We start from the raw sequence: 25439 nt of genomic DNA, 5'->3' as shown, positions 1-25439 counted from the left end.
TAACTATCAACCATGTTAACATATCATTATAAATGGTTAGTTAAAGAAAGCATTTATATTTTCAGATATCCCCACAATTATTTTAAAACACGAAATCTAAGCAATACTGGGGAGAGAATTCTGTGTAACTTTTGTACAGATGGAGAGATGAGGACAGCAAGGAAGCCGATAGCAGTAGAAACTGCATGAAGAATATGTGGTAACTTGGTTGCACAGAGATTTTGCATGGAAGGTTGATAGAGGCAGGATCCTACAGATGAGGCTATGGGGTGGAGAGAATATGGAAAAATGACCCCATGCCTCTATATGCCTTTTTTCAATAGATGAGAACATTAAAACAGGCATGTAATGTTCAGGCCCTAGGGAAGGGCACACTTCAGTGGATGGTCCCTACATCTTTCAAAGGGAGGAAGATGGCACTAGAATAGGAAATGTTTTTGAAAGACAGACCCTTCCTCAAATAGGAGAGAGAACACCTATCTTTTGGCCTCATGTTTCTGGGCCTTGACTTAGAGCTGTCTAGATATGCTGATGGTGTTGTTTGAGGGTGCACGCTGGTGATAACGGAAACTGGTCTATCCTTATTGGAGCAGGAGAGAAGGAAGAATCAAAACACACCCTGGAATGCAGTATGGATGAGCAAGATTTATCTAATCAGTTCTTAGCTGCAGGTGAGCTGTGTCTCTTTCTCTTTAATAACCATGGAACTTTTTAGTCTTCTTGCACATTACATATGCTTCTCAAGTGACCATCCAGTTCACATTGTCTGTATCCTTGACCAATAACTTCCTAACCTTCCCACGCAGCTGTAGAAAATTATTTAGAAGATAATCATAGTGAAGTTAATTCATCTCACATGCGTAAGACTTTACTTCCTGGTTTATCAGAGGATCCAATTTTAAAGTCATTTTCTCCTTTGCTTCCTGTGAAATATCTTTTCTGGTTTTTCTAGTTCTAGATCTGTACCTGTAAGGTAACCTTTAAGTCAGATCATGTGGAGGTCAATGATTGTATCCACTTGCTAGATTTTCCAGGACCACTTCTGTTCCATTAGTCATTTCAAATTTTGGTCACATCTGCTCCAGAGGGTGAATGGGAAAAGAGGTGTTAACAAAGACTGAAATGACTAACTCAGCAGAATTTTTTTAAACAAAATTATAAGCATGGGGCTACTTTAAATTGCTATCCATTTTTGTGGTCCTATTTTGGAAATTTACTAGAATATTGGGCATCACTAAATATATCTAAAAGACAGTCATGCAGCAACGTAACTCAGCTGTACCATTATTTCCGACCAATAGAGCTGGCCCATTCCCACAATCCTTGCCTCAGCTGCCTGCCTGAGTAGAATTCCCACTTCTTTTGGTATGGTTTTGGGAGTTGGGACATCATCTTTATCTACTGGCTTCTGTGGTATTTACTGCATCCAAAATGAAAGATTCTGTATTTAAATGTTGCCTGGAAAAAAACACAATATCTTGCTTTCTTTTATTCATTCATTTGAACTAATTATTGCTATCATAGTCTCTTGTGCATTTTTCCCAAACCATAATGATTTGAGACTTATAGACTATGGTAAAATAGTTGGATTGTTTTTTTCAGGCAGGCAATTTTGTGAAGCAAATGGTAGTAATCTGAGCCACTTTTTGGTTTCCAAAAATTTCATCTGTTCACAGGATGATTTCAGAATCCATATAATTTCTTACCTGGAGACTAACATCCTATGTTCACAATTCCATTTTCCATCTCCCACATATAGAATACAGGTTTGAGAACTTAAAATAAGATCCTTTTTTCATAAAGTTTTATTTTTTCTAACTCCTTTGGGTCAGAGCATCACTGAGTTCTTTGTAATTAGCTTAAGAGATACATGGAAGAGAAAGTTACAGTTTTCAAATAAACTACATGTTTCTCTTAGGAACTTATACTAAAATGTGTATTTATTTTAAAAAACTAAATGATATGAATATAAGAAATGCAATACTGGGTCAGCCCAATGGTCTAACCAGCCTGTGGTTTCAAAGTTGTGTCACAGTACTCCATTAATGTTGGCTTTGGAAGTTTGGGGATGTATTCAAATTCCCTGGTTTCCTCTAATACTCAGATTTTTACCATTCATAGATTCATCTACATTTTTCCTGAACTTATTTATAACTCTGGCTTATATCAACAGAGAAATAAAGAGTCCCACAATGGCAAGAGTACCACACCCCAACTACTATGAGCAAGGGTACAACTCCAGGGGAAGGAAGAACTGGGAGGGATAATTCAATCTGTCATTCTTGGTTACAACTATTCATTATAAAATAAAACTCCCACAGGTAAAACTCACCCTCATCCTGTGAGCTATCTTCCCAAAGCCACATTCAATTTACAGCACCTGCTTTAACTCCACGATCTTCTCATCTACATCAGGTCCAGATCCTGCCTCTGATCCAGTGGCCTATTAACTGAATAGAAAACCATCTGCTTCCTACATACCTCTGATAGGCAACTTCTAAACACTCCCCCTCCACAAATGGTCCTTACCTCCTGATAATTGTGGCTTTATGTTGTGCTCTTCCCTTGAGTAATTTGCTTCTCATTGATAGAATGTGACAACACTGAGGACACAGCCTCTCTATGATGAGGTTACATAAAGTAGCACCTTCCGTCTTTGCTAGCAGTCTCTCCCTTTCTCTCTGGTTGTGATGAAGTAAGCCGCCATGCTGAGGAGGCTCGCATGGTAAGGAAGTGAATGTGACTTTCAGCCAACAGCCGCAAGGAATTGAAGCCCTCAGTCTAACCGTCCTCAAGGAACTGAATGTTGCCAGCCATGAAGGTGAGTTTGGGAGTGGATCCTTTCCCAGTGAAGCCTCAGATGAGACTCTGGTCAGGACTTGGATGAAGCTTTGTGAAAGACCCTGAATCAGGACAATGAGGGTTGCTTTACACTAACATATTTTGGGGATGATTTTTACTTAGTGTTATAGTTTGGATCTGGAATGTCTCCCAAAGCTCATGGTTTCCCAAAGCTACAGGTTTGGTCTGTAGCTATGACATCTTTGGAAGGTGGTGGAAACATTAAGAGCGGGGCCTAGGGCTGGGGTTGTGGCTCAGTGGTAGAGCACTTGCCTAGCATGTGTGAGGCACTAGGTTCAATTCTCAGCACCACATACAAATAGAGAAAGAAAATAAAGGTTGGTCAACAACTAAAAAAAATATTAAAAATAATATTTAAAAAATTTTTAAAAAGAGTGGGGCCTAGTTGGAGGAAGAAGGTTGTTGGGGGTGTGTCCTTGACATGTCTATCTTGTCCCTACCCTTCCCCTGCTCTTGGCCTCCATGAGGTGAGTGGCGTTGCTGTACCACACCATCCATGCCATGAGGTTTTGCCTCACCACAGCAGTGGGGCCAAGAGATTATGGACTGAAACCATTAGGCAAAATAAATCTTTCCTTTTTCAATTGCTTTACTCATTTTTTTCCTCACAGTGATAGAAATTTGACTAACATTTAGCAACAGATAATTAACAGTATATTATGTACACTTAATGTACAGTATAAACAGGGACAGGATAACTGCATGAAATACTCCCATTTGAAAAGGTGAAGAATAGGAGTCACATAACAATCACTGGCTCATAGCAGTTCTGAATTTTCATTAGGTAAATGCTGTGGGGATTCCTGTCGTAAACTACCTTGGTCCCTGTATCCAGCTTGATTAAATACCCATTCTACTTCATAGGGATAGGTCTCAGACCTAATTTTTTTTCATTGTTCTTGGCTGTCTTTTCAGAGGCCTTTTCTATTCCATCACACCCCTTGTTCTCTTGTGAAGAGAGCATTGGAGAATAGTCTTCTTATGAGTAGAACTTTTTTTTTTTTTTCCAGACCCCTCCTTGCCTGTAGAAAGTTGAGACCCAGAAGGCTCTTTTTATATCTGGAACAATCTCATTCTCTTTTAGTCTAGACTGAAAGCATTTTTTGTCAATATACATCCCTCACAAATGTTGTGGGTTTTCTATTTACTTAATTTCAATCAACTTAATATGCCAAAAGGCACATCCACAATTTGTTTTGAGACAAGACTTTATCTCTCTAGACTTAATTCCTTCTACTTGGGACACATTCAGCTTCTGTGGGACTTTGCCCATAAGATTTCCAGAAGTTCTTTTTGTCCACTGAAGTAATCTACTAGACAGACACACCTTGATCCTTTTGGAAGACTTAACAACAAATGTTGGAACCATGTTCTGGATTTGATCTTTAACTGAAGGTCATGACTTACTAGGAGCACCCTGAATTTCACTTTTGCTTAAGCTGTTTTAATACCCACAGCTTCTAGAACTTTCCTGAGTTCATCAGTTTCTTGTAGTACCTCGTTAAATGTGGCTTATGCCTTTGACATTCTGTCTTAAGACCTCCTGATCAAAACTATTAATTTGGTACTTTTTTTGTCTTTCAAGATATCTGAGGTGAGTTTTATCAAACATTTTGCTACTGTGTAATATAGGTCACTATTTTTCACACCGCCCAATTCTAAAACAAATGCCACTTCTGGGAATTAATTTCTGTATCAGTCAGTTCTTGCTGCTTAACAAGCAGCCATAAAATATATCAGCAGTTTACACTGATACATTTATGGCATTTTCTTTTTTTTTGGGTGCTGGGGATCGAACCCAGGGCCTTGTGCTTACAAGGCAAGCACTCTACCGACTGAGCTATCTCCCCAGCCCCCCATTTATGGCATTTTCTAGATCTTAGGAGGTTGCTGCTTCAGGCTGTTAGCCCATTGGTCTTGGCTGTAGTCTGAGGGTCTGTGCCAGAGAGCGAGGTCAAGCTCAAAAGCATGTTTTAGCTTAGTGTACATCACAGCCACTAAAATCCTATTGACCAGAGAAAGTCCAAAGTTAAAGAGTGAAAAGAACATTTTGCCATCATGAGACCACACTGAGAGTACAGATACACAATATACTACTTCAGAGTAGTACATGACCAATAATTCAATCTTTTGTGCTAGGTAATATTTCATTTGAATAAGAATTTTTATGCCTAAAAATGCTTTAAGTTTCTTGCTAGATGACTTCTAGTCATGTTGTCTTTGGAACACCACAGAAATAGAATATTTGCATCAGTAATGTGTAAATCAGCAATAGTAGAATGAGGTCAACTGTTTAGCAAGCACTAGGGTGGTTGTATGTCTCATCAAGCATCAAGGAAAGCAGGACATTTCTGCTGCACAATTAACTGGTATATCCAGAATTAGCCCATTATTTACTATAGGATATAATTTTTCCTTCTTTTTTCCTTTTTTGTTTTTTGCATGCCCTAAGTTGCTCAGGTCAGATAGACTCTTTTGATTGTATTTTCAAAAATATATTTCAGTACACCCATATCTATAGTAGCACCATACACAATACTATATACAATGTCCAAAAGATGGAAACAGCACATCATCAAAGAATAAAATATTGTGTAGCTACACAATGGAATATTATTCAGCCTTAAAAAGAAATGAGGTGGGGCTGGGGTTGTAGCTCAGTGCACATACCTAGCATGTGAGAGGCACTGGGTTCAATCCTCAGCACCATTTAAAAATAAATTTAAAAAAAGGCATTGTGTCCATTTACAACTAATATATATATAAAAGAATAAGGTTCTGATACATGCTACCACATGGATGAACCTTGAAAATATTATGCTAACTGGAATAAATCAGACATAAAAGGGCAAATATTGTATGATTCCACTTAATGAAGTGCCCATCACAGTCAAATTCATAGAGAGAGAAAGTAGAGTAGTGGTTACAATGGACTAGTGTTGGGAGAAAAGGGGAGTTATTTAATGACTACAGAGCTTCAGTTTGGGATGATGAAAGAGTTCTGGTGACAGTGGTGATGGCTGCACAAGTCACTGAATTACAGTTAAAAAGAATTTTTAAATGATAATTATGTTTATATACTTTATCATTTAAAAATTATTTACCTCATAGAAAAAAGTATATATATATGTATATATATATACTATAAAGCTAAATACAAATAATTAGGATAATACACACCACTGTACCTATCATAATGGGTAAAGAGTTGGCCATATTTGATCATTAGTAGGCCAAATAAAAATGAAGTTGAGAAGGACTGAGAAACTCCTATGACGCATCTATACTTCAAATAAAACTAGACTTCTACAGACGTGGCAAATCTGTTATGACTGAAAATTCACTTATTTCAAGTTTATATTCTTGTTCAGAAAACCAGGAGACAAGTCAGAACTGTAACCACCTTTTTATGTCAGCACCTGCATGTGTAGAAATTGCAGTAGCCCCAGAAAGGCACTGCTGAGGTCTCCTCAGAGCCGGAGCCGGGGTGGGGTGTAGTCTGCAGAGAGCTTCCAGTGGCCGTACCTTCAGAGTATACCCATGTCCATGCTGAGGTGAAGCTCCCTGGGCATCTCCAATGACAGAACTTGGTGGGAGCAGCAGTGAAGGGTCAGTCCTCCCTAATCCAGGACCCTTCTAATTGGCAGTCTTTGCTCTGTTGGAGAATTTCACTGCAGTCTGGATTCTCCCTCCCCAGTCCTCCTCCTTTCACAAGTGTCAGATCAACATCACAGTTTGAGGCTCCCCTATCTACTCCTGTTCCTTCTTCCTTTATCCTTCACAGGCATTTCCCCCAGTAGTGCACGTCCTATTCTTTCTAGTGTCTCCTTCCTGGAGGGTCTAAGCTGACACAAAAGCATTATGAGATAGGTTTGGTTGGCATGATAAATTGACTTATAAGAAAAGAGTATTGAGATGCCTGTAATCCCAGCTACTAGAGAGACTGAGACAGGAGGGTTGAAAGCTCAAGGCCAGCCTCAGCAACTTAGCAAGACTCTGTTTCAAAATAAAAAAAAATAAAAAAAGGGCTGGTGATATAGCTCAGGAGCAGAGTGCCTCTGGATTCAATCTCCAGTACCAAAAATAGCACTGACTGACTTGACTTGATTCAAATACTTGCCTTACTTTAAAAATACTAAAGGAATAATGTTCCCTGAGAGCTGTTTCTCCAAGATATCTCGACTTGACTGACTTGTACTAGATCACTGGGGTTTGAGGAAGTGTTTTCTCTAAGCTGGATAAAGCTGAAGGTCCTGACAGACAATCTCATTAAGGCTGCGAGTGGAGGACAGGTTGTATCACAATATGGAACTGACCACCAAAGAATGAAACACGGGAAACTGGAAATAAATAGAGGTGCAAATGGGAATCATGGAGCCAAAGTTGTAGAAGAGAGGCTGGGAAATCAATTCCTGTCCAGATACCATAACTCTTAAATACACCTAGTATATTGGTTTTCTAGGGTTGCCCTGACAGATTCCCACCATTGAGTGACTTGAAATAACGAATTCATTCTCTCACAGTTCAAGAGGCCTGAAGTTGGAAACCAAGGTGTCAACACAATGGCTCCTTCTCAGGGACTGGGAAAGTCTGTTCCATGCCTCTCTCCTAGCTTTGGGTGGTTGCCTGCCATCCTTGACACCCCTTGTTTGTGGGAGAAGAACTACGATCTAAAGAGATGGAATTTCATGGATGGGATCTAAAGAGATGAAATTTCATGGGTGGCAGAGTTCAAATTTGCCTCACTGTGTAAGGACAACAGTTATATTGCATTTAGAACTCATCTCAATCCAGCACGACCTCATATTAACTTGACTACATCAGCAAAGTCCTTATTCCAAATAAGATTACATTTTAGGTTCCAGGTCAACACAAATTTTGGGGAAACAAATATTTAACCCAGTGTGCCTGGGAACTTGGGTTGAGATTAAAAGCTGGCCAACAGACTAGTGTCCATAAGAGATGGAAAAGAATTATCTGGTCATGTTTGAAAACAGAAATATAGCATCTTGCTGCAGGATCTGAAACATCAGAGGTCATAGATTCTTCTTTCCTGACCACCATTCCTCCACAATTAAGATGATTACTTAGTTGATACTCTTTTGCTTCCAGTCTTCAGAGCACAGTGAAATATCTGGCTTAGGGCATGTGTGCATGCACCTCTTCACGCTTTCCATAGAGGAAGGCAGACAGCCAAAGTCCAGAGTCCAAATACTGAAGAGCCAAACTTACATTAGGGTAGGAGAGAATTAGCCACTTTGGGTAGACGGGGCAACTGAATCACCAGAGTGGGAGAAGGAATGTAGGGTCTTGCTTCTCAGCTTTTATCTAATTCTGTTTGACATCACCCACCCATATTTCACTTCCAGATTCAGAAGTGCCCAGCATTGCCAGTTCCTGAACATTCTGAGGATTCTGTAGTAAATCAGGTTGGTTTCTTTAGCTTTCTGAGTTGCCAACTCAGAATCTGTCTGTACCTTTCTGCTAAGGCAATTTCTATTCATCCATTTACTTTCTAGATTGCAATATTTTGTTGCTTTTTTTTTTTCCTGGGTTTTTTTTTTCATACTTTTTTGGGGGGGTGTATTTATTCATCCATTTATCCATCCATCCTTGATCCATCATCTACTCATCCATCTATCCACCATCTCCCTTTATTGTAGATTTTTGGGGTTTTAGAAGGAGTGAGAATAGGTATATAAGTTAATCTGATATCTTAACTTGCAATTCCAGATTTAAAGTGACAGCAATTGATATGATTGTGAGGTTTTCTCCCGCTTGGGTGCAGGCAGGAAGTAGGTGAATAGATTTGAGTGGGGTTGGAATTTTGCCAGGTAAGAAAAGAGGGGGATGAGGCGACAGGATGATGCATGACTCCAAATTGGGGAAAGGAGGGCATTGAAAACTTGGAGATGATGAAGGAAAACACTGGGAGCGAATAGATTGAAGTTCCAAAGACTCTTGGAAAAGTGTTCTGATGGGTACACAAAATTTAAGGAAGCATGAAGGACAGTGAGTGGAAGGCTTGATGTTTTCATTTGAAATTTTGAAGGGGTGGGTGTTGAGTCTTTGGGAAGAGTGGCGTGGCAGACTATTTTCTAAAGATGACCATAATATCTCTCATCTCATTTGGTCTTCTATAATGTGACAATACCACACCTCCACTAAGAGATGGAATGTTATTTCCCTCCCCTTAACTATGGGCTGGCATTTCAATTCTTTTTTTTTTTTTTAACAATCACTTGAGTGGAAGTGAAGCCATGTGACTTCCTAGACGAGGTCAGAAAAGGCCATATAGTTTTGTCGTGGCTCTTCTGGAATGATCACTCTGGGGCAAGCCCCAAGAGTACCATTTAGAGAGAGAGACCACATGTCCCATCCCAACTGACAGCCCCAACTAAACCTAACTTTCCTGCGGCCCTTGCCAAAATGCTAGGCCATGTGTGAAGTTATCTTGCACCCTCCTGGATGGGTCAGCTAAGTACCCAGAGTGACTTCAGTTGATGCCATGAAAACCAAAACTGCCCATTGACCCTTGCCTCATTTCTGCCTACATACTCTAATGTATGATAAGTGTCCGACTTGCAAATTTCTCTTCCATGTGGAGCTTTCTCATTAACTCCAGGCAGAAGGACCCAACTGCCATCAGAACATCTCCACCTGGATGTCTAATAAGCATCTCAAATTTACACTGACCAAAACTGAGTTCTGGATAGTCCTCTCAAAGCTGCTCTTCCCCAGTTCAGTTAAAGGCGATTCAATTCTTCCAGTTACATAGGCCAAAAGCTTTGCCCTTACTCCTCTCTTCTCTCATACTCCTTATCCAGTAGTTAGGAAATCCCTCTGTCTCTACCTTCAAATTACATCCAGACCAACCACTTCTCACCACCTCCACCACTATCACCCTGGTTCAAAATGCCTTCATTTCTCACCTGGATGATGCGATAGTCTCCTTCCAGGTCTTGCTGCAGAAGTTCTCATTCATCTTCAGTCTACTCAGGCAATCTACTGGAGGGATCCTGCTAAAATGTCAGTCAGATTATATCCCTTCTCTGCTCAGGATCCTCCAATAATTCTCCATGTCCATCAGAGGAAATAAAAGTCAGTCAAAGGACCAACATAGCCTCCCTCACCTCTCTGCATTTGTCTCCTACTCCTCTTACACTCAGCTGTACTGGTTGAGAAGCACCTTCCTGCTTCTCCCTATGGATAGACACAGGCCTGTCTCAGGGCCTTTGCAATAGTCATTGCCTCTGTTGGAGTATTCTTTCCCAGACACTCACATGACTAGCTTTCTCTTTTCCATATTCAACAGTGACCTCCTCTGTGAGGCCTTACATTGATACCACACCTAAATTTCAATCTGTCCTTGAGTGCCCTGTAACCTATTCCTGGCTTTATTTTGCTTCTTAGCATGTATCACTGTCCAGAATATGATACCTTTTTCTTATTTATTGTCCACTTTCTCCAGCTGAATGTAAGGACCATAAGGCAAGTCATTATGTTGAATTTATTTGCTGCTAGTTAGAACAGTACCATGCACATTGCACTTGAAACATTTACTGAATTACAGAACTTCTCAGTATTGTTTACACTATCGCAATCAAAGGAAAACAGGGGTTAAAAGGTAGGGGGATAAAGCTGAAGAAAATTCTAATGAATAAGCACTATATCACAATTACAGTTTTCACTTATGATATCTTTATTCAATCATTTTTTCATAATTTTCTAGTTACATTCTTGATGAATATATAGGTTCAACAAAGAGGGAGTGAATCCCTAGGCAAAGTTCATTTACTTTTCATGATGTTCCTCTTTTGATTTTCTGCTTTCCTGAAGTCCTAAGAGAACGGCGTCAGCCTCCAGTATTGTTGTGTCTGTGGTTGCTCCCAGGAACCGAGACGTGAGCTCCAGATCTAGGAGGCGCAGTCGTACCCTGGTTCCTATCTGGTATTTCCTAAATGGTAAGAAAAAAATTTGTTAATTCCACATATCATAATGTGAACAACTGGTTTAAAATGAAATCCACATTGTCATTTTAGTTTGTGTCGGTTCAAGTTAAAGAAGTTAATACAAGTATCTGAGAAATGGCTGTATTTGACATAAAATTAACTTGGTTTATCAGGATTTTCATCTTAAATGTATTCCAATCTAAAATTCAAGCAAGTCAGTTCTTAGAACTGTCATTTATTTTAATATGTCATTCATTTTTAAAGTCAGAGAGAATAATACAGGAAAAAAAGTATTCAAATGCATTTTTCTTCCTAAAATTAAAATCTTTCAAAGTAAAGGGAATTTTTATGTTACTGAAGCAACATGGGAAAAAGCCCAAGTACAAAACTTAGAAGTTGATACTGACTTGAGCTATTATTCAAACGTAATGCCAGCTGGATGAACCTGGAGGGCATCATGTTAAGTGAAAAAAGTCAGTCACAAAAAGACAAACACTGTATAATCTTACTCATGTGTGGAATCTAAAAGTTAACTTATAGAAGGAGAGAACAGAAGGGTGGTTACCAGAGGCTGGTGAGTATGGAAGTTTGGGGAGATATTAGTCAAAGGACAGAAATTTCACTGAAACTGGAGGAATAAATTCAAGAGATTTATTATACATTATAGTGACTATAATTAGTAATAATGTTGTGTGTACTTGAAAATAGCCAAGAGAGATTTTAAGTATTTCACCACAAAAAAAAATGATGTGATGGGGCTGGGATTGTAGCTCAGTGGTAGAGCACTTACTTGCCTAGCATGCATGAGGCACTGGGTTCAATCCTCAGCACCACATAAAATAAACAAAATAAAGTTACGTGTCCATCTACAACTAAAAAAAAAATTTTTTTAAATGATGTGAGGTGGTACATGTTAATTAGTTCATTTCAGTCATTTCACATGTATACATACATATGCCATGTATACACTGTGTTGTACACAATAACATATAATTTTTATTTGTCCATTTAAAAATAAATTAATAAATAAACAAGGCAAAAATGTAATACCAGACATAACATAAATGATGACTAAATTTAGTCAATAATTATTGAGTATTCAAGCATTTTGACACCAAGTGAAAACTAATATTTATTTGCCTTTCTTCAATAATCAATGATTTTAAAGGTTTAAATCAATATCATAATGAAAATACCTAACATACAAAATAAAGACAGAATTTTAAAGGCTGCGAGAGAAAAGAATCAAATTACATTCAGAGGGAAACCAATAAGAATATCAGCAGATTTTTCAATCCAGACCCTAAAAGCTAGAAGGGCCTGGAACAACATATACCAAGTCCTGAAAGAAAACGGATGCCAACCAAGAATCTTATACCCAGCAAAACTTACCTTCAAATTTGACGATGAAATAAGATCCTTCCATGATAAACAAAAGCTAAAGGAATTTACAAAAAGAAAGCCAGCATTACAGAACATTCTCAGCAAAATATTCCATGAGGAAGAGATGAAAAACAACGATGCAAATCAGCAACGGGAGGAACTAGCCTAAAGGAATAGCCAAATAAAGGAGAAACCAAATCATGTCAAAAACAAATATGAGTCAATTGACTGGGAATACAAATCATATCACAATAATAACCCTGAATGTCAATGGCCTGAATTCATCAATCAAAAGACATAGACTGGCAGATTGGATTAAAAAGAAAAATCCAACAATATGCTGCCTGCAAGAGACTCATCTCATAGAAAGAGAAACCCATAGACTAAAGGTGAAAGGATGGGGAAAAACATACCATGCACACGGACACAGCAAAAAAGCTGGCGTATCCATCCTCATTTCAGATAATGTGGACTTCAAGCCAAAACTAGTCAGAAGGGATAACGAAGGACATTACATGCTGCTTAAGGAAAGCATAAATCAGCAAGACATAACAATCATAAATATCTATGCCCCAAACAGTGGCGCATCCATGTATGTCAAAAAAATCCTTCTCAATTCCAGAAATCAAATAGAACACAACACAATAATACTAGGCCATTTTAACACACCTCTCTCACCACTGGATAGATTGTCCAAACAAAAATTGAATAAAGAAACTATAGATCTCAACAACACAATCAACAATTTAGACTTAATGGACATATATAGAATATACCATCCAACAAAGAATGAATACACTTCTTCTCAGCAGCACATGGATCCTTTTCTAAAATAGACCATATTTTATGCCACAAAGCTACTGTTAGCAAATACAAGAAGATAGAGATACTACCTTGTACTCTATCAGATCATAATGGATTGAAATTAGAAATAAATGACAGAATAAAAAACAGAAACTTCTCCAATACCTGGAGATTAAATAATACACTATTATATGATGAATGGATAACAGAAGACATCAGGAGGGAAATTAAAAAATTCTTAGAAGTAAACGAGAACAAAGACACATCATATCAAAATCTCTGGGACACTATGAAAGCAGTACTTAGAGGAAGATTTATTTCATGGGGCGCATTCAAAAAAAGAAGTAGAAATCAACAAATAAACGACTTAACACTACAGCTCAAAGCCCTAGAAAAAGAAGAGCAGACCAATACCAAAAGTAGTAGAAGACAGGAAATAGTTAAAATCAGAGCCGAAATCAACGAAATTGAAACAAAAGAAACAATTGGAAAAATTAACAAAATAAATAGTTGGTTCTTTGAAAAAATAAACAAAATTGATAAACCCTTAGCCACACTAACAAAGAGAAAGAGGGAGAAAACTCAAATTACTAAAATTCGGAATGAACAAGGAAACATCACAACAGACACGAGTGAAATACAAAACATAATTAGAAGCTATTTCGAAAATCTATACTCCAACAAAACAGAAAACCTCGAAGACATCAACAAGTCTCTAGAGACATATGAATTACCTAAACTGAACGAGGAGGACATACACAACTTAAATAAACCAATTTCAAGCAATGAAATAGAAGAGGTCATCAAAAGCCTACCAACAAAGAAAAGTCCAGGACCAGATGGGGTCTCAGCCGAGTTCTACAAAACCTTTAAAGAAGAGCTCATTCCAATACTCCTCAAACTATTCCATGAAATAGAAGAGGAGGGAACCCTCCCAAACTCGTTCTATGAAGCCAATATCACCCTGATACCTAAACCAGACAGAGACACATCGAGGAAAGAAAATTTCAGACCAATATCCTTAATGAACATCAATGCAAAAATTCTCAACAAAATTTTAGCAAATCGCATACAAATATATATTAAAAAGATAGTGCACCACGATCGAGTGGGTTTTATCCCAGGGATGCAAGGTTGGTTCAACATTCGGAAATCAATAAATGTCATTCACCATATCAACAGACTTAAAGTTAAGAATCACATGATTATTTCAATAGATGCAGAAAAAGCATTCGATAAAATACAGCATCCCTTCATGCTCAAAACACTAGAAAAAATTGGGGTAGTGGGAACATTCCTTAACATTATAAAGGCAATCTACGCTAAGCCCATGGTCAATATCATTCTAAATGGTGAAAAACTGAAAGCGTTCCCCCTAAAAACTGGAACAAGGCAGGGATGCCCTCTTTCACCGATTCTATTCAACATCGTCCTTGAGACTCTAGCCAGAGCAATCAGACAAACCAAAGAAATTAAAGGGATACGAATAGGAAAAGAAGAACTCAAACTATCCCTGTTCGCTGATGACATGATTATATATTTAGAGGAACCTGGAAATTCCACCAGAAAACTTTTAGAACTCATAAGTGAATTCAGTAAAGTAGCAGGTTACAAGATCAATGCTCATAAATCCAATGCATTTTTATACATAAGTGATGAATCTTCAGAAAGAGAAATTAGGAAAACTACCCCATTCACAATAGCATTGAAAAAAATAAAATACTTGGGAATCAATCTCACAAAAGAGGTGAAAGACCTCTACAATGAGAACTACAGAACACTAAAGAAAGAAATTCAAGAAAACCTTAGAAGATGGAAAGATCTCCCATGTTCCTGGATAGGCAAAATTAATATCGTCAAAATGGCTATACTACCTAAAGTGCTATACAGATTCAATGCAATTCCAATTAAAATCCCAATGATGTACCTTGCAGAAATAGAGCAAGCAATTATGAAATTCATCTGGAAGAATAAAAAACCTAGAATAGCTAAAGCAATCCTCAGTAGCAAGAGCGAAGCAGGGGGTATTGCAATACCAGATCTTCAACTCTACTACAAAGCAATAGTAACAAAAACGGCATGGTATTGGTACCAAAATAGACAGGTAGATCAATGGTACAGAATAGAGGACATGGACACAAACCCAAATAAATACAATTTTCTCATACTAGACAAAGGTTCCAAAAATATGCAATGGAGGAAAGATAGCCTCTTCAACAAATGGTCCTGGGAAAACTGGAAAACCGTATGCAATAGAATGAAATTAAACCCCTATCTCTCACCCTACACAAAACTCAACTCAAAATGGATCAAGGACCTCGGAATCAGACCAGAGACCCTGCATCTTATAGAAGAAAAAGTAGGTCCAAATCTTCAACTTTTTGGCTTAGGATCAGACTTCCTTAACAGGACTCCCATAGCACAAGAAATAAAAGCAAGAATCAACAACTGGGATAGATTCAAACTAAAAAGCTTTCTCTCAGCAAAGAAAACTATCAGCAATGTGAAGAGAGAGCCTACGGAGTGGGAGAATATCTTTGCCAACCATACCTCAGATAGAGCGCTAATTTCCAGAATCTATAAAGAACTCAAAAAACTCTACACGAAGAATACAAATAATCCAATCAACAAATGGTCTAAGGAAATGAACAGACACTTCACAGAAGAAGATGTACAAGTAATCAACAGATATATGAAGAAATGTTCAACATCCCTAGTAATAAGGGAAATGCAAATCAAAACTACCCTAAGATTTCATCTCACCCCAATTAGAATGGCGATTATCAAGAACACAAGCAACAATAGGTGTTGGCGAGGATGTGGTGAAAAAGGAACACTCATACATTGCTGGTGGGGTTGCAAATTAGTGCAGCCGCTCTGGAAAGCAGTATGGAGATTCCTCAGAAAGCTCGGAATGGAAACGCCATTTGACCCAGCTATCCCACTCCTTGGCCTATACCCAAAGGACTTAAAATCAGCATACTACAGAGATACAGCCACATCAATGTTCATTGCTGCTCAATTCACCATAGCCAGATTGTGGAACCAACCTAGATGCCCTTCAGTTGATGAATGGATAAAGAAACTGTGGCATATTTATACAATGGAATATTACTCCGCAATGAAGAATGATAAAATTATGGCATTTGTAGGCAAATGGACGAAATTGGAGAATATCATGCTAAGTGAGATAAGCCAATCTCAAAAAACTAAAGGACGAATGATCTCGCTGATAAGTGGATGAGGACATATAATGGGGGGTGGGATGGGTGGGGGGAAGGGAAAAAAATAAACATCATTGCCCTATGTAAACGTATGATTACACAAATGGTATGCCTTGACTCTATGTACAAATAGAGAAACAACATGTATCCCATTTGTATACAATTAAAAAAAAATCAATATCATAGAATGCAGGAGACTGAAGATATTGCTACTGGTTGAAAACTACAAATCTTTAAGTATCTAAATATATACTTCAAATACTTTTAAATTAATTTCAAAATTAAAATAAATTTACATAAATGGAATATTTTAAAGTTTTCAAAAAAGTCACTCTGTAAAATCATTTTGGCAGACTATATAGTGAAGAGTCTCTACACGTTTGATTAGGTATTCTGAAGGAATTGAAAAATGGTAAATATTTAGGCCATTCATTTTTTAAAGAAAAGTTATTTTTCTTTCTGATGATAGAGGCAAATATCCTTTGGTAAAATTTTGGAAAATAATGAAGTCAGTCACATTTCCTATTCTTCCTATTATATATTTAAATATATGTTCAAGTGTGTATTTGTCAACATACATCATATTTTTTGTGACTTTGTTTAAAAAATTTAAACACATATTAATTGAGGTATGACTTTATATTCTTAGAAAGCAGTAATCACAGAACACATTTCATGAGTTAGCCACCAGCAATATAAGGTTAGTTTGCAGTCCTGGTAAAGTGAAGCCCTACTTGTCATGTTCTTGGAGTTGTAACCTGTGTTTTAATGGATTCTTTTATTTGTCCTCACAGCACGACTCAGTGATTCATCTAATCAGCTTTCATTCATGTTGACCCCTCCATTCCCTCCCTTCCCTCTTCTCTGCAACATCCAATTGGTAATTAAGTTTTGTTCATTCTTTTTGTAAAATTTTTTTAGTTGTAGATGGACACAATGTCTTTATTTTATTTATTTATGTGATGCTGAGGATCGAACCCAGTGCCCCATGCATGCAAGGCAAGCACTCTACCACTGAGCCACAACCCCAGCCCATTGATCATTCTTAGGCACAGATATATATTTCTTTTGTTTTTAAGAGGTGTGATAAGATTTATTTATTTTAGTTATACATGAAAGCAGATCAATTTTAATATAATTATATAATAAGACTGTATCTTATTCTAGTTAGGATACCATTTTTATGGATGTACATGATGGTGGGATTCACTGTGTTGTTTTCATATATGTACGTGGGAAAATTATGTCAGATTCATTCCACTGTCTTTCCTTTTCCTATCCTCTCTCCCTTCCCTCCATTCCCAATTGCCTAATCTACTGAACTTCTATTCTTCCCTACACCCGCCCCCCCTTATTGTGCATTAGCTTCTGTATATTAAAGAAAACACTGAACCTTGGGCTGTTTGGGACTGGCTTATTTCACTTAGCATGATAGTCTCCAGATCATTTGCTGGCAAATGTCTAAAAGTCATTCTTCTTTATGGCTCCATTGTGTACATATGCCACATTTTCTTTGTCCATTCATCTGTTGAAGGACACCTAGGTTCGTTCCATAGCTTTGCTATTGTAAATTCAGCTGCTATAAACATTGATGTGGTTGCATTATTGTAGTATGCTGATTTGATGTTTTGGTGGGTGGGGCACCAGGGATTGAACTCAGGGCACTCAACCACTGAACCACATCCCCAGTTCTATTTTGTATTTTATCTAGAGACAGGGTCTCACTGAATTACTTAGGACCTCTCTAAGTTGCTGAGGTTGGCTTTGAACTTGTGATCCTCCTGCCTCAACCTCCCAAGTCTCTGGGATTGCAGGTGTGCACCACTGCGCCCAGCAGTATGCTGATTTTTAGTCCTTTGGGTATATACTGAGGAGTGGGATAACTGGGTCAAGTGGTGCTTCCATTCCAAGTTTTTTGAGGAATCTCCAAACTGCTTTCCAGAGTGCTTGCACCAATTTGCAGTTCCACCAGCAATGTATGAGTGTACCTTTTCCCCCACATCCTTGCCAACATATATTGTTGCTTGTATTCTTGATAATTGCCATTCTGACTTGAGTAAGATGGAATCTCAGTATGATTTTAATCTGTATTTCTCTAATTGCTAGAGATGTTGAACATTTTCTCATATATTTGTTGACCATTTGTACTTCCTCTTCTGTGAAATGTCTGTTCAGTTTCTCACTTATTGATTGGGTTGTTCTTTCTGTGCGTGTGTGTGTGTGTGTGTGTTAAGTTTTTTTGGGTTCTTTATATATCCTGGAAATTAATGCTCTATCAGAGGTACAGATGGCAAAGATTTTCTCCCATTATATAGGCTCTTTCTTCATGCTCTTGTTTTCTTTGCTGTGAAGAAGCTTTTTAGTTTGATACCAAACCCTTTATTGATTGTCAATTTTACTTCTTGTGCTTTAGGAGTTTTGTTAAGGAAGTCAGTTCCTAAGCCAATATGTTGGAGTGTTGGACCTAAGTTTTCTTGTAGTATGTGCAGGGTTTCTAGGTCCTTGATCCACTTTGAGCTGACTTTTGTGCAGGGTTAGATAGGGGTTAAATTTCATTCTACTACATTTGGATTTCCAGTTTTCCCAGCACCATTTGTTAAAAGGGCTATCTTTTCTCTGATGTATGTTTTTGGTGTCTTTGTCTAGTATGAAGTAACTGTATTTTTGTGGATTTGTCTCTGTGTCTCATATTCTATTCCACTGGTTTTCTTACCTGTTTGAGTGCCAATACCATGCTGTTTTTGTTACTATAGCTGTACAGTATAATTTTTGTCTGGTATTATGATGTTCCCTGCTTTGCTTTTCTAAGGATTGTTTTGGCTATTCTGGGTTTCTTATTTTTCCATATGAATTTAATGACTGCTTTTTCTATTTCCATGAAGAATGCCATAAGAATTTTGAGGGGAATTGCATTGAATCTGTGTAGCGCTTCTGGTAGTATGGCCATTTTGAGACACCAAAATCAGCAGAAGGCAGGAAATAAAATCAGCTGAAATCAATGAAATCAAGATTTAAAAAAATTAAAACAAACCGATGAATCAAAAAGTTGGTTCATTGAAAAAATAAACAGAATTGATGAACCCTTAGCCAAACTAACCAAAAGAGAGAGAAAAACACAAATTATTAAAATCTGTGATGAAAATAGAAACATCACCACACACACTACTGAAATACAAAGGATAATCAGAAGCTATTTTGAAAATCTATTCTCTAATAAGCTAGGAAATCTTGAAGACATCAATAAATTCCTAGAGATACAACCTACTGAAATTGAACCAGAAGGATATAGAAAATTTAAACAGATCTATTTCAAGTAATGAGACTGGAGAAGCCATTAAAAGTCTACCAACAAAGAAAAGTCCAGGACCAGATGGACTCTCAGCCAAATCTACCAGACCTTTAAAGAAGAACTAATACCAAACTCATCAAATTACTCCACAAAACAGAAAAGGAAAGAACAATTCCAAACTCATTATATGACGGTAGTATCACCTTGATGCCAAAACCAGACAAAGACACATCAAGGAAAGAAAACCTCAAACTAATATCCCTGTTGAACATAGATGCAAAAATTCTCAATAAAATACTGGCAAATTGCATACAAAAACACATTAAAAAGATAGTGTACCATGATCAAATGGGGTTCATCCCAAGGTTTCAAGGTTGGTTCAACATATGGAAATCAATAAATGTAACATCCATCAATAGACTTAAAGACAAGAATCACATGATTATCTCAATAGATGCAGAAAAAGCATTTGACTAAATATATAGCACCCATGATTAAAAGATAACATACCTCTACATTGGGATAAAAAGGATCATATCTCAACATTGTAAAGATTATATATGATAAAACCCAAAGCCAACATCATTCTAAGCAGAGAAAAACTGAAAGCATTCCCTCTAAAAACAGGAACAAGACAGGGATGCCCACTTTCACCACTTCTATTCAACACAGTCCTTGAATCTCTAGCCAGAGCAATTAGAAAGAAGACATTAAAGGGATACAAATAGGAAAAGAAGAGCTCAAACTATCTCTGTTTGCTGACCACATGATTCTGTATTTAGAAGACCACCCCCCAAAAAAACTATACCAGAAAACTTTTAGAACTCATACATGAATTTAGCAAATTAGAAGGATACAAATTAACACTCATAAATCAATAGCATTCCTTTATTCCAATGGCTAATTAGCTGAAAGAGAAATCAGGAAAACCATCCCATTCACAATAGCCCACCCCCAAAAAAGAAACACTTGGGACTCAATCTAATAAAAGAGGTGAAAACTTCTACAATGATACTTATAGAACACTAAAGGAAAAAACTGAGGAAGACCTTAGAAGATGGAAAGACCTCCCATGTTCTTGAATAAGCACAGATATTTCTTGAACTTAGCCCTTTAGGTGTCGCCATCATCCCAAGCTAAAGTCTGAGACATACTATGATCTTCCTGGAGCTCATCTCTCATGGTGGGTTCCACACCTTGTATGCTTCTATGGAAATGGCCCAGTGTCCATTTACACAGACTTCATCTGTACCTTTGCTTTTGTTAGCAACACTGCTTGGACCTTTTGTCTTTCTAAATCCTATTAATTTTTAAGTACCTAGATAGAATACATAAAATGCAGTTTCTCCCCAGGCCCTTGTCAATTTCAAGAGTGTGTTGTATGGATATGAAAGAAAGAGGTTTTGCAGTCACACAGATGTAGGAAGAGATCTGAGCCCTGCTCCTTACTAGTTGGACAGCTTTCTCTGAACCACAATTTCCCCATATATGTAACAGAGGTTCCAACCGTTCTGTAGGCTTGCAGTGAAAATTAAATGAGATAATATATTGATAATGAACAGGACAGTAAGCATAAATGTTAGCACCTTTCATTTACTTGTACTGGTTATCTGTGTAAATATCTGATTTCTCAGTAGACTCCACACTCCCTAAGGTCTGACACTTGTATTTATCAGAGCATGCTTCCAGAGCCAATACAACAAATATTGTCAATAAATTAACATGATGCTTGCCAAAAAAAAAAAACAGCATCAGGTCACTGATTAGACTCTCTATTTTCCTGAATTTTGCAGCTATGTGGACTGGTACATTTACTTAATCTCTCTGAAACTGGTTTGCCAAAGTACCTGATATATAGTGGTTAATAAATTGCTATTTTTTCCTCTTTTTCACTACTTAAACTTGTCGGCCAATTTCCTTTAACATATTTTTAGGAATATTATTCACAGGTAAACCATGAACTAACTGTGATGATGGGAACAGTGATTTTTTTTTTAAACAAAGAGAAATGAACGTGTCACAAACATGAGACAAAAACTGCACATACCAACTCTGAGAAGGAAGGCGAATGAATGGTTCTCATTCACCTCTCTGTGTACATGGTTCTATGTCATATGAGGCTGGCAATCTCCAATTTAAAAAGTAAAACAGAAGCCCAGTGTGCCTGGAAATTTAAGGAAGGCAAAACTCTGTCCTCATTTTTAGGTGCAGTTGCCTTTAACAATATGAAAAATGTTGACTTCATCTATATAAATTTCGCAAATTCTAAAAATTGTCTGAGTAAACTGGTAATGCAGATGAGAAGGGAACTATAGGCCTTTATGTGTGCTGAATGAAGAATCATCCAAAAGTACATATTATGCACTTGGCACGTCAAAAACTTCTTTAAAAGATTCTCCAACTTCTGCTCTCTGGAAGTAGCTGTTTCTATACTGCAGAACCTTTTTTTTTTTTTTTTTTTTTTTAACTTTGTCATAGTTATGTCTATTCAAGTGTTACCTTCCCCATTAGATGTAGCCTCCTTAAGGTCCAGTATATAATTATGCCTGTGTTCTTCACAGTGTCTTGATGAAAGCATTTCTCTTAATGTTGTCTGTTGAACAGTATGTTTTCACATTTTCTAGTATACCAGAAGCATCTGGGGTGCTAATTAAAAATGCCAACGGACAGAAACAACCCCAGAGTGATCTGGCAAATATGGGGTGGGACTTGGGAATACATCTTCTCCAAAAGTTCCCAAGATGATTCTGATGCAATCTTCTCAGATGACCACTTGAGAAAATCTGACCTAGAATTACCTTCAGTATATGTAATCAAGGACAGGAGGACAGGCCATCCTACATGAGCACAAAGGGCTGGTAAAATAAGGTCCACTGACAGAATGTTGTGGCCATCATTACCAACCTTCAGGAGGGCCAGGTGCCTTCTGTAAGTGGTAACAGTCTTTTAGGTCTAATCATTTAGTGGGGAAGAAAAGGCCAGGCAATGGCGCTATAAAATGGAGAAATGCACACATGCATTTGTTGTTCCTTCAACAAAGCCTGCTGTCAGGCTGCAGTGGGGTGGCCTCTGCTGTGCACAGTCCATTCTGGGAAATCTGGGACACAGAAAGGTTAGCACACCCCTCGCTCAACAGAACAATGGCCATACAATGGATGAGGAGTTCATTCTTGCTTTAACTTTGGAACTCTTATTAAAGGGAAAGAAAGAATTCAACTAATCATGTATTTCTGAGAACTCCATTTCTGTCAATGTAATTTGAGGTGAACCTTCACTGTTGTGGTTTCTGATAGTGACTTAAATTACTTAGTCTTCTTATTTGGCTTTCCATTGTCCCATATAATAAGATTTAAAGTGAACATGCCAGTAAACTTTCCTGGATTGTTTGTGTTGTCTTTAAATGGTTGCTTTATTCAACGATCTGGCCAAAGAATAAAAATCAAGAAGCAATGTAGTCATTCAGAGTGTGGGCTCTGGAGCCAGATGACTAGGAATGGCACTCAGCACTTCCACTTCTAAATTCGCAACTCTGACTCAGGTACTTTATCTGTTTCAGTTTCCTCGTTTGTAAAATGAGAATAATAATTGTGCCTATCTCCTAAGGTTGCTGTGAGCATGAAATGAGCAAATATATGCCAGGTCCTTACAAGAGCCACTTAAATGTTGGCTCTCATCCTCAATGAAATCATCATCATCATCATCATCACAACAAACTCAGTGACACTTGATATTCTACTGTGGGTGTGAAAGAGTACAAGAGCCTTCCCAGCTGTAATTATTCTAGGTTATGATTAAATGAATGAAAGATACACATAGAAAGTTAGGAGTGGGTTTCCATTCAATATTCTGCTTTGATTCAAATCCAAATTATTTTAATAGTATAAGCACTGCTCTCTTAAAACACATTATAACATAAATGATCTACAAAAATGAAACTTTGTTTTTGAAATGAATATTGACTTTCTTCGGAAGGTATGAAACAAAATGCTGAACAAGAACGAGTACACTTCAGAGAACTACACATTCGACAGCACCCATTTCCCAGCATTAGCCACAACAGAACAAGAAACAAGAAAGTATCATGTACTGTCATTCACAAAAGGGTCATAGTGATTAATAGACCCTACGGTTCTTTTCAACAGTGGCTCAAGGAGGACTAAAGGGCAGTCTTCTCCTACTTCCCATCTCTCTTGCTTTAACTCCTGAAAGGGCTAGGGATATAGCTCAGTTGGTAGAGTGCTTGCCTGGCAAGCATGAGGCCCTGGGTTCAATCCCCAGTACCGCCAAAAAAAAAAAAAAAAAAAAGAAATGACGTTAACTCCTGAAAGTGCTGGGGCTCCATAAGCTTCTTATGAGCACACACCATTTCTTGGAAGGGTAAGATAACAACTCCTATAGGTTCATTATCTGTTCTTCCAAGAAACATTTTTTTCCAGCTTCTCTTTAAATTCACTGTCTCAGTAGTACACTTAACTTCTAACCTAATCAACTATTCTCTTCCTGATTCCATAGACTCAAACCTACCTCCTATCTTCTTTCTAATGGAGGTTTGTTATTCTTTTATTTAATCAGTTTCTCTTCATTCCTTTGATGATCTCAATGGTTTCTGTCTTCTAAAACATGCACAAATGTCCACAAACATAATTTTGCTCTAGTTTCAGAGGTTCACAGATTACCTGGAAGACAATTTGAAAGATGACCTGAAAGATACCCATTGAGAGATGAAGTTTAAGAAAATAGAAAAGTATACCAAGGTCTCGATTAGAGTGACTAAATAGGGTAAGGCCTTGAAGATTGATAAGTCCTGCTCTAGACTTCAGATCTGAAGTAACAGAAATGTGATTCTGCATGTCCTTCTTAAGGAAACCGGGGACTTTGCTGAATAAGCTCATTGGGTCAATGCTCAATACTAGAAAATGGAAATGCCACCTTCCACCACAGCTTTACTTTAGAATGGAGATAAAACAAAATTCTATAATATATGTAAAGAAGAAATTTTCCTTCCATTATCCCTGGACACTTAAGTAAGTCTGCCCTTATTAGGAATGAATGAGGACAGATGTTAAAAGAATTAGGTCTACAGCAGCATTCTATTTTTAATTAAAAGATATAGAACAAAATCAATAAAGTGTATCCATAAAATGAACAAGCTTAGGATGACATATTAAGAGGCTGGGTGAGTCCACAGTTCTAAATATTTATACCACAAAGCACAGGTTTTCTAAAATTCATTGAAAATGGGTAGAGTTGCTTTCTAGTTTTCTGAATGATAGGGCTGACATTAGGGGTGGGTGAGGTCCTTCTTGTGGGGAGGGGAGCAGGTACTGGGAATTGAACCCTAGGGCATTCTACCACTACATCCCCAGCCCTTTTTGTTTTTTATTAGGAGACAGGGTCTTTCTAATAAAGTGCCTAGGAGCTCACTAAATTGTTGAGGCTGGTCTTGAACTTACAATCCTCCTGCCTCAGCCTCCAGAGTCACTGGGATTACAGGTGAGTGCCACCACAGCTAGCTTGAGTGAGGTCTTGTAATGCACAGAATTCATGTCTGACAGAGTTGTCTTGCATCTGTGCTAGACATTGATGTGAGTGAAAAATCTTCTATGTAACAATCTAAGCCTAGAACTTACATCTACTGAAGATAAAGAGGTTTTAAAAAATATAGTTTAAGTATACACTAAATTTCCAGGAAATAGGAAGCAACCCCAAAGCTTCTGAAAATAAATTAATAAATACATATGCACAGTAATTAATTTCCATGAATGTGATTATTAAATAAATTGATGGAAAACAGTCTTTGTTCATAATGTTAGCCAGAGTTGTTCACTATTTCAGAAAATCACATCACCATAAGTAATGTCACCTTTTCTTTTCTATGTTTTGTGACCTGTGTTAAATGCACCATTTTTTCCAGTTTTGTTTTTG

General features: G+C 37.6%; 1 protein-coding gene and 1 non-coding gene across 2 annotated transcripts in view; one reads left to right on the top strand and one right to left on the bottom strand.

Annotated features, from left to right (window-relative positions):
- Positions 1 to 10384: 10384 nt before the first annotated feature.
- The window catches only part of Tpd52 (tumor protein D52), a 250902-nt gene continuing 235847 nt past the window's right edge, over positions 10385 to 25439 (bottom strand). The window contains exon 3 of the mRNA XM_047548173.1: positions 10385 to 10819. Within this exon, the coding sequence (XP_047404129.1) occupies positions 10657 to 10819 (163 nt within the window). The 3' untranslated portion in view covers positions 10385 to 10656. The remainder of the gene's footprint in view (positions 10820 to 25439) is intronic.
- Trnaa-ggc (transfer RNA alanine (anticodon GGC)) lies at positions 23724 to 23800 on the top strand. Its single transcript has one exon. It is a non-coding gene; the product is annotated as a tRNA-Ala (tRNA).

Source organism: Sciurus carolinensis, chromosome 1, assembly GCF_902686445.1.
Source record: "Sciurus carolinensis chromosome 1, mSciCar1.2, whole genome shotgun sequence".
Taxonomy (NCBI): Eukaryota; Metazoa; Chordata; class Mammalia; order Rodentia; family Sciuridae; genus Sciurus; species Sciurus carolinensis.
Note: the sequence above shows the minus strand (reverse complement) of the source record. Positions and strands in the feature narration are given on the sequence as shown.